Here is a 10,305-nt window from a genome sequence, read left to right on the forward strand (position 1 = left end):
TTCAGGTACCTTCCAATTTAACAACAGGTATTATTTTATTACACAACAAAAGCTTACAAAATAAAAACAATAACAAAACTGGAGCTTAATAATTATTCTCTTGTCTAAATGCAAATAACTGACACTCCCAAAAGGGCAAGAGATCGTCTCGTAAGTATACTCATAAATTAAAGAAGCCAAAAAAATCATAGATGTGGAACACTGAGGAAACAAGAATATTTCTCCTAACATGAATCCAGTAGATAACATTTATGCATGATTTTAAGCAAAAATAATCAGAAACACTTTCCTGTAGTTAGTAAGCTTGAATTATTTTTCCGAGTTGAAGGAAGACCTTGAGAGCAATAATTCGCCTCTCAAAAAGGCAATTACTCAGGATGAATCTCCTTAGACACCACCTTTTGCCATTGGTTGACTACCTCGTCGGATTGTTAATTTGTGATGAATGTGCGGTTGGGGCAGCTGCAGGAGTAGCCGCCCCCCCCATGCCGGGCCCTGTGTTCCCAAGGAATGCCAAACGCCTCTGCCTCATTTCCTCGGGATTAGCCGGAGATTTACCCTGATCACCCGAGCAACCTGAAACAAGGAGAGTTGGTCTCTAGTACTCACATGAAAGCATTCATATCAAACAATGAAGGATAAGTTGACAATCCCTGCCCTGCTTCGTCACCATTCAGTGAAGAGTAATCAACGCATTCTCTCGACTTGGAAATGAACGTTTCATTGGGAAGCACCAAGGAGTAATTTTGCAAAAACTATGCCGTGGGAAAAATTCTTATAATCTAATTATGGTGGAGTGATCAGCTAGATTTGTCCAACACTTTTCTGACATTGATAGAATAATTAACAATCGGATAATATCTTTGGACTAGACTACCCAGATAAATCAATACAAACAGACCAATAAATTGAAATGCTCTTTTAACCTACAATCAAATCAACAATAGCAATGGCAAAAAAGGGATTTAATAACTTAAAAAAAAACTACTGCATGGGCCTTTGGAAAATGAACCGAGAAAGAGATTGGCAAAATGTTAAATCTGTGAGTGCGATGGTGTAGGTTACATATGGAGCAGAGACATGGACTTCACGGAGAGATGAAGTAACAGGAATGGAGGTCTATGAAATCTGGATCTGGAGGAGGATTGAAGGAAGTATAGAGTGGGAGGATGGAGTACGGAATGAGGAGGTGTTAGGGTGGATTGGAGAAGAGAGAGAGAGAATGAGTGTAGGAAATGAAGGAAAGGAAGGTTAATAATGGGCATTGCATGGGGAGGGAGTGCAGTTAAGAGGGAATGATGGGGGAAGAGGGGACAAGGGAGGCACGATGTATTTGGTATCGTCGGACATTGCTTAGATTGGGAGAAAGTATGAAGGAATCAAGAGAAAGGCTCAGGACAGGAAGACATGGAGATCAACCATGGGAGAGAGAACCAGCCACAAAACAAAACAACCAAAGGTACTGATGACGATACCCAACACAATAATTGCAAAATTTACAAAGAAAAGTTAAACAAAATGAAATTTGTGATACATTGACCTTTTTCCTCATCTATCTTTTTCCCTGCTAAACATAATAAATGTTTCAATAAAAAATGTCTTCAGTTATAAGCAGACAACAGAGGGTTTCCTCTATCTTTCATTCTCTCATTTTATCTCACAGGGGGTAATTGCATGAATGTAGACAGGCCAACACTATATGCTTATTTTCAAGAGTTGGCAGAACTGAATGGAGATACTAAGGCTCAAGATGAAATGCAGCACCAATCAATGTATTCTACTAACATTGCAACTCCCATTTGAATGAAGTGGTTTATAAGGGCAAACATTTATTCCTTGCCCAGGAACTTTTCCTTCCGAGTCCTCTCCATAAATGACTTTAGAATCCACCAGTAAGAGATAAGCTGAAACATTTGCAAGTCCACATAAAAAAGATGGGACTATTTCAAAATGAAGAAAACTGGAACTTTGCCTGACTAATGGATCTCACAGTGAAAACATGTGCACAGTCCTCTTGGAAGGGAAGCAAATATTAGCTTTGAATAAGAAGAATTTCCAGAAGTCCTGTCAGCTGGCCCAATGATTTACAAATTGGAAAATATGGCACTTAATAGGGCCATTCTCATGTGCACCCATCACAGTGTTTTCATTTTGATAAATTCCACTGAAAAATCAAGAAACACCACAATCACAAGATCTAAATGTGAAGGGAAAGTCAACAAAAAAGGTTCTGTAAAAAAAACATTTAAACATTGAAAACTTCTAATTTCTGATTCATTGGACCATGGCATACTGTGGTTCGAAGGTTGCAATATTTTGTTCAATGGTACATTTCTGATAATTGTACATCCTGGCTGAGGAAAGGATGATGCCATTCCAATAGAAACCATCCGATGGTTACTTTGCACATGCTTCATGGAAGTTTGAAAGTCCCAAACAAGGGTTAGAGGTTAGATTGACAGTATATGGGGAGTAGAGTGCGACCGTCATAGGTGCAAGAGATATAGCCCATCAATCAAGGGAATGCAGTCGTTGCTGACCACATTTAAGATTCAAAGCAAAATTAGGGGATAGAGCAAAATGATTGTACCGAGTTTTCCCAAAAATAGAAAAAGCTACCTGTAAGTTATGCATCACAACACAAAGACATAATTCTGAAAAGGTTGAAGAGTTCATTTATTTGTTGAGTATTTATGATGATATTTAAATACAAAACTTAATAAAAATATCAATCAAGGCTTTGACATGGAGCATAGCATCAATGGTTTCGGTAGAAAAAGATCAGACAAAATAAGTCGGATGTAAAGTAGGCATAAAAAAGGTTAGCTGGATATGGTTTGTGGAAGAGAGGAAGTGACCAGGGGCAATTTAACGAAGACAGAGGAGATATTTATTGGTGATGGAAGATTTAAGACTATGACAGAAGAGAGAATTTACTATAAGAAAAGAGGGGGAACTAAAGGAAATTCGAATGAATTTTAGGACTAGAAAGCATGAGGAGTAAAAGAATAAACTGCGTAAGATGTGGTGGTGTGAAGGCCTATCCTTTCCTGCGATACATATTCCTTTCATATCCTTTAAAAGTTCCTGAGAAAGAGTAATAGCATTCACGGAACATTCTAAACCTACCGATAAGGAGTCAATGAACAAACAGAAAAGACGAACACAAACCTTTGGTGAAGAGAAACTCACCCAGGTGGGTATCAAACCCACAACCTTCAAATATCAGTTAACAACATGGCCTCACCACCAATAGGGTCAGCGAGGTAAGTACTTGTGTCCAAAGATGAATGAATCAGAAAGTTTGATTCCAAATGTACATATGCCTCACTTTATTTACAATAAAAAACACACATAGAGAACACTTTTCATTTTAGAGCTAAAACAATGCATTTTATACCCTGACGCACAATACCACAAGATATTTTCCATGTAAAATATTCTCAAAAAAGTAAAGGTTAAAAATAGTCAGTGGCCCAGATCTTTGCCCTATCATTGCATCAGGCCTTTTGGATGAATGGCTATCTGTTGATAGTTAGTATAACGTCAAAGAAAGGAGCATTTAACATGAAAACTTAATTGCTTGTCTTTTACAAAGCTTAGTCACATGGCATATGAACAATTGATAAATAAGATTCAGATCATTGTTCATCACATACTTTTTTCTCATGCCTTTTATTGAATGGTCTGGTTCTCAAGAAAAATCAAGGGAGTTTTAACAAAACTAAGCCTATCAATCACTTCAGAAAAGGTTAGCAAAAGAAAAATCATTACAACCTATGAAAGAACAGGCAGGAAAATTACTTATTGATCTAGGAACGATTCAATAGAAATAGAAAGTATACATAGAGGATCTAGGTGGTGAAGATATCAGGCCTGCAAGTTTACAAAGAAAAAGAATGATTCCATGAAACTGCAGGAGATATTGCAACAGTAACTTTTAACGGAGTTATCCGCTAATATGAATTTCAATGCAAATATTTCAGAGTGTAAAAATAATTTGCCTTGACCGGGATACCGTCCAAAGGGAATGATTTTTTTGATGCACATGTGGATAGCTTCGAATATGATGCACTTCACAGCAAGAAAGTAAGGGAATTAATGGAAATTAAATCACATATGGCCATGGTGACAAATAACATAATCGCTGAACAACTACCGAGGTTAGGAAAACTGTGGATTAGTTTTTATGAATTAATTCGAACCATTCATGAGTGAGGAATTTGGCTGAAATATGTTGTTAGATTAGCCCTCGTTTCCATTCCAGAAAAGAGAAAGGCAGCCTTATGTGAGGACTATGGAACAATAAGTAATAATATATTGCCAATCTTCTACTAAAATTTAGTCAGTAATATATCGTCTGGATCTTAGAAAAAATAGTCTTGAAAACTACATTAAACTATCTCAGTAATTGGATGTATTTAAATTATTAAGATAACTAATTGATCAAGTTTATTTAACTAATGGAGCGGTTAATTTCAGAACATTGGTGCTAGTTTTCTTTTGCTAATTTCAGCCGTAATGATGCAGCGTATGGTCGCTAATCTTCTCTGTACTCTCCCAGGCACATTTTACCATTCACCGTCAAAATATTAGCGAGTATAATTGGTAGTTGTTGCAAAAACATTTAAGAATACTACAGCTAATATTCTGCAAAATTATTTGGCAACAGTACTTGAATTCCATTGGATTTGGCCTAGCTGCTATCAATGAATGCTCTTGAAGGAGGTAAGATCCAAAACCTGTTCGGAATGCACAAAGCATGTGGTGGATGGAGAACCCAGATGGGGAATGTTGGGAAGAAAAGTATGACACGGCTGCCCATTATCACCAATGAATTTCAATGCAGGCGTGGAGGAAATGCTGAAAGTGGTGTGGGAGGAACCGTATAGAGGAATGAAAGTCAGAAGGGAATTCATAGAAACTTGTTTTCGGATCATAAAGCTTTAGCTAGCCAGTCAGCTAAGTTTACCATCATTGCTTAGTGGATCAGAAAACCATAGCGATAATTATACCACATAAATCAATGGAAACAAAGCAGAGGTTATGACATTTTTGATGAAGAGGAAATACAAGTTAAATGTTGAAATAGGAGGGCAAAAACTAGAGCAGGTGGGACAGTTTCTAGGGAGTGCCTCGGAGCAAGATGGTTAAAAATTAAGGATACATGACGAATTGCTCAACGCAAAGAAGCTTTCAAAAGGAGTCAATGGCATGAATGTTGAGTTAGGGCGTTAAGAAAGGGCAAGTTAAAACTTCATGATGAAGAGGGTTTTCTTAAGGCTCAGAAACTTGGTTGTTGAAGTAGGATGTTTGGCAGATTGAAGGATTTTTGGATGAGGGCTTGGAGAAGAAGGAATGCTAAAATGGACAGAAAGGAAAGCAATTGTGCACGTACTAGAAGTGGTGGGGGAGGAGAAGAGGATTATTGGGAGAAGTCCAAAGGAGGTGGGAGAGAGGGTATTTTGATTGGCAATGGTATGCTAAAAAATGAGTGGGAAGGGAGGATGTTACGCAAACAAGAGAGGGGTGGAAAAAAACATAGGCATGTTGGATGGAATGATGGGAGGTAGAATGCATGTGGTATGGAAGAACAATTAATGGTAATGCAGGCTGTCAGGTTGTCTCGTTAGGCAGAGCCAAGAAATGTTGGCGTGTTCGGTCTGAGACTATCCAAAACCTCTAACACATGACTGCCAAACAAAAAAATACAAGGAGTGTATATAATTGCTATTCTACAAATGCTACTAACATATTCACCCTTTTTCTGCATTACAATTAAAAATGTTATCCATCATCATTATCAATCTTTTTAAATTTGTGAGGCGGAATGTATAGACAAAGAGAGATGTACAATTAATATATTACCACCATTTAATTTTCCACTTCAGTCAGGTAACCCACAATCCATACATCTTATCACAAATCAGAGTTTGTGGTATTTGAAAATTAAATACGTAGTAACTATCACAGAATAGACTTTTGTCAGATGGCTTACCCCTCAAAGATGATCAATCCACTGATATTCACATAAACTGGATAACGGACATTGTGATCAACCTTAAGGGTGAGTTTGATGTGCGAGGATAGAGCTCACCATTTACTAAGCCATAGGATGTGTAAAACCATACATCACAATAAGGGTGCCAGCTCCTTTCCATGTCCCCCCTGCAGCTTCCCAGGAAAATCTAGTATCAGTTGAAATCACACGGCCCAAGTGAAGCCTGAAGGGCCAGAAGTCACTGGGAGTTGAACCCAGGCCCTCCAGTCAGCGGATAAGATACTGTCTCCGGTGTTGCTTGGTGGAAGATTTTCAGATTGGGCATAGTGAATGAATTGAATTCTATTGGAATCTGCCAAGTTAGTCTTCCTCCATGCATGCCTGAATGCCCTCACCAATATCCTACGATGGCCCCAAACTGGATGAGTTCATCGCATTTGAAGGATTTAAGGCCTAGGGCTATGCACAACGCCCACTAAGGTCATACATTGAAGTAAGGTGACACTCTCTATCATAAACCTAATGCCTTTATCATCTGAAGGGCTTGGATCAAATTTAAGTACGGGTATGACTATGATTACAAGCATATGGTATAAATACCACTACTATTGAAACTAAAGAACACTCCCGTGAAAAGTGGAATTGAGACATTTCTAATGATAATTGCTAATCTCTTCGGGTGATTTTTGGGTCGTGCATTTGATGATGATTGACCCTTGGTTGACTTGTGGCCCAAATACATGCCGTGGATTTTAAAGACTCTACGTACATTCCAAGCTCATTTGAAGGGCTTTCTGTAATTCCTCATCTCCTTCATCATCCGATGTTTCGATCCTCAACCTGGATGCTGGCTCCGGGGACCCATTGTGAACTTCCAGGCTTAATCGAAGTGCTTCTCTCAGTTGCTGATCATCTTCAATGCTGACTTCACTTTTCAACGTCACTCTAGGTCGAGTGCCACCAACAAAACCATCCGCTTCTGCTCGGCTGGCCCTGAAATTATTTGCCACATGATTTCAATCGGATGTATCCGAGTCATAATACTTTCCATCAATGGCAATAATTACACAAAAAAGTGCCCCTGTTTACAGCACATGCACATTGAAACTGCAAGGAAATACTGAACAAAATTGCTAACATTTAATGATTCATCTTCAACTAAATGTTCTTTATTTTCATAGAATTGATCCACTGCATGGAATGCCAATGGATCACTAAGGCAATGCCTTTACGAATATAAAAATCAACCACTATTTCCAAATAATCATCAAATAGTAAGATATTAATTTGACAATTTAACATTAAGCCTCAAGTAATTCAAAATAGATGATTTAATTCCTTCACAAAAACTATGAAAATATCACGATTTATTAATTCTAAAAATGCATGCCTAATGAGAATGCTTAAAAGATAGATTCATTCAAGTATTGGTCCAGCACAAATGTTTTAACTTTGAATGATACATTTTGACATGCTTTTAACCCTGCCATTGCACAAGCTTTTTGCAACATGATAGTGAATACAATATAATGAAATATCTTACAGTAAAGCCTTCTGTAATTCTTCATTTTCATCCTCTTCATCACAAAATAATGCACTTTCTAGCTTGCTTGGAGCTTCACTTCGATGTCTTTGGAAAGATTCTCTGTCAACATGTGTTTGATTTGTCAAACCAGTGGATGCACCACCAAGAACATTTCCTAATCCTCGGAATACAGATGAAGCACAATCAGCATCAGAATTGGAGCTGGTAGTTGGAGTCTTTGGGGCTTTAATTATAAGTCTAGGTTTTACTGTTTGCATTGCAGGGCACACTCGGAGGAGGTTATCGGCATCACTTTCTGGCAGAACTCCATTTACAACAAAAATGGAGTAACCTGAAAAAAATCACTTTGAAACAATGACTTGTTGTAGATAACAACCATTCAAACAGAGTTCTATGATTAAAACAGTACCTTCTTGCTGTAGTTGGGCTAAGAACATTGCAAGGTACGTGTTGGACAGGAGCTCTGGCCCAGTTAGCATTGAGTTGAGATTGAACCACTGGTTACCCAACCGACGTATGGTAAACCAATGATCACGGTAATTACAAATATACGCTTGCATATCCCTGCAAAGAAGACTCGAATGTAAAACTATAATTACCCCAACACACCATGAGTCAGAGTACCTAGCAAATGACCAAATCCAATTAAGTCATAGAGTAGGTATTTTATTACAGTTGTCCATTAATACCACAAATCAAGAATTCAATAGCTATTAGGCAAAAATTAAAACTATTAAATCGCCTTTTTTCCACCGCGTCGAAATTTTACTCTTAGGTTTGTATCGTATGATAAAAGGGCGAATTAACAAGTTTAAGGATTAATTTAAGCCATATAAAAAATACGCCTAACCCATCTCAAGTTTGAACAGAACTGAACAAAATATACAAGGGTAAGCAATGAAATGTTTCATGGGTAATATATAAACATCAAAATGCAAGTAAATAATGTGCTTACGTTGGGCATTTTTGAGCCATTAAAGCCACTTGTTCGGAGCTGCTATAAGGAACTAGTTCGAGTCCCCAAAATTCCAGGGCACTGCTAATTACTTGAACTGAAAAATATCCACTGTCGTCCATATTTCCGGAGGGTTGCTGGAATGGAGAGTATGAGTTAAATTTCAAGTCGTTGTCAATAGTATATATATGGTCACGGGCAAGGATGAAAGTTCAGAACATTGTCTGAGAATATTGCCCCTGTGAAGAGTTTATTACTGAATAACTAAAGACATTAATACCTCCAAAAATTTCCTATAATCATCGCTGTCTACCCCGGACTCAGCCATTCTTTTTCTTTCTTCATCATCCAATTGTTGAGCTAATGAGGCTAACTCCACAGCAGTGAAGTAAGGACCCTGAAGAAGGGCGTTCAAGCAATGTTGAGCGCACAGTGAGCCTTCTTGCTAAAAAAAACCATTATGATTTAAATTAATTACTGACCCACGCACGCCGAAAATATTGCTTACTGCGAGTTGGTTGAGAGAAGTTTACCTTTTCATGAAATATAACCTCCATTCTTCAATCCTTTACAACGAAAATATGAGATATTGCTTTACTTTTCAACGTACTGTTGTTATAAGGACATGAAACAATATGTATTACTTAAGAATTGAATACAATCACGGTAAAAGGGTTATAAAAATAATCAACATTGAACATATTCGCATCAAGACAAATTTATTTACTGCGCATATCGCTATTAAGCAATCTAGCGGACAATTTGAGAAATTCTTAAACAGTTGAGGACGGCTGAACCGAGCTCGTACCGAACTTACGATCTCTGTTCACGTTCAGGTACGGTTAGGTATCACTAATTTTCTGTAATCAATTATTAGTAATAGAGCATATTGTGGTATATGACGAACATATGGCCAAAGGAAGCGCAGCTTTATGGTTAAGTAGGTACGGACTAAGTTTAATCTTTCCTTCTGCTGTAGTAGGTGCAATTTACTTGGACTTCTCTCGTACTAAGAAGTGGAAGGCATCGCTTGCACAGCAAAAAGAAACTGAACACTTAAGCTAAAAAAGGTACGACTGCGTTCGTTTGTATACTCTTCGGGTGGAACTTAATGTATTAATCCATTTTACACCAAAGAATAATCACTCGAAGCTCGACACTAGCGATTAAATGGTACAAAATTTTTATTATAATTCATTTTACTCCGTTGTGTAGTCAGTGAATATCTGACATTAGGAGTGAACGATAATAAGAAAATTACCAAGTTCCATTAATTTTATGTAATGCAGAAGTATTTTAAAATTCCATTTCAGGATGGCCTTGTTTGGGATGACCAGACAATACGTGTGGGCCCTTTTACCGCTCTCCGGGTTTTTTCTCGGAAGTTATTTCGATCATTTGGAAACTGAGCGAATGACATTATTTCGTGATAAAAGTGCTTTGTATGGACGAGTACTGCAGCCTGGAGAGAAACCTTCGTGGCCATGATTGTCAATGAACTGTGGTTTTCAGATTAGATGTTGCCCCAATTATAAGTAGAATATTGTATATTGAATAGAAAATGTTTTAAGTAATAAATATTTTGTAAGAAAATGTTTATTAATTTCCCCCAATGAAAATTGGTCGCGAAGGACTAATATTCTGATCCCCATTATATCTTGGTTTATTTGGCAATAAATAAGGTAATGGTAAATGTTTTTTCAGCTATCCTTGAGAAGACTACCCTGAGTGTATTGTATCTACTTACATCATTCATCTACAAGTGGAGCTATCGGATCTAAAATGCGTTGTGACGACTCATTG

The 10,305-nt window shown here is 37.6% G+C and overlaps 2 protein-coding genes across 3 annotated transcripts; one reads left to right on the top strand and one right to left on the bottom strand.

Annotated features, from left to right (window-relative positions):
* On the bottom strand, window positions 1-9,227 carry LOC139686639 (ataxin-3-like). The gene is made up of 7 exons (XM_071583681.1): window positions 9,036-9,227; window positions 8,783-8,947; window positions 8,503-8,639; window positions 7,957-8,111; window positions 7,545-7,878; window positions 6,771-6,994; window positions 1-576 (listed from the first exon to the last, which is right to left on the bottom strand). Exons 1-7 carry the CDS (start codon window positions 9,057-9,059, stop codon window positions 416-418), a joined length of 1,200 nt encoding a protein of 399 aa, XP_071439782.1. The 5' UTR covers window positions 9,060-9,227; the 3' UTR covers window positions 1-415.
* A 47-nt stretch (window positions 9,228-9,274) lies between these two features.
* Window positions 9,275-10,095, top strand: ND-MNLL (NADH dehydrogenase (ubiquinone) MNLL subunit). 2 transcript variants are annotated; one of them, XM_071583683.1, is made up of 3 exons: window positions 9,275-9,338; window positions 9,482-9,572; window positions 9,816-10,095. In XM_071583683.1, exon 3 carries the CDS (start codon window positions 9,817-9,819, stop codon window positions 9,988-9,990), a length of 174 nt encoding a protein of 57 aa, XP_071439784.1. In that variant the 5' UTR covers window positions 9,275-9,338; window positions 9,482-9,572; window position 9,816; the 3' UTR covers window positions 9,991-10,095. The 2 variants fall into 2 exon arrangements, with proteins under 2 accessions (XP_071439784.1, XP_071439783.1); XM_071583682.1 differs by lacking the exon at window positions 9,275-9,338 and having other exon boundaries at window positions 9,345-9,572.
* The last annotated feature ends 210 nt before the right edge of the window (window positions 10,096-10,305 follow it).

Source organism: Hetaerina americana, unplaced genomic scaffold (assembly GCF_022747635.1).
Source record: "Hetaerina americana unplaced genomic scaffold, ioHetAmer1.1.p SCAF_144, whole genome shotgun sequence".
In the NCBI taxonomy this organism is placed as follows: Eukaryota; Metazoa; Arthropoda; class Insecta; order Odonata; family Calopterygidae; genus Hetaerina; species Hetaerina americana.

Bases quoted from the DNA above. Each gene is read 5' to 3' on its own strand.
- LOC139686639 (XM_071583681.1), bottom strand. From the start codon at position 9,059: ATGGAGGTTATATTTCATGAAAAG. The intron at 8,112-8,502 runs GTAAGCACATTA...TCTTCTTTGCAG, and splicing joins ATGGCTCAAAAATGCCCAAC to GGATATGCAAGCGTATATTT. The intron at 7,879-7,956 runs GTACTGTTTTAA...GATTTTTTTCAG, and splicing joins AGCCCAACTACAGCAAGAAG to GTTACTCCATTTTTGTTGTA.
- ND-MNLL (XM_071583683.1), top strand. From the start codon at position 9,817: ATGGCCTTGTTTGGGATGACCAGACAATACGTGTGGGCCCTTTTACCG.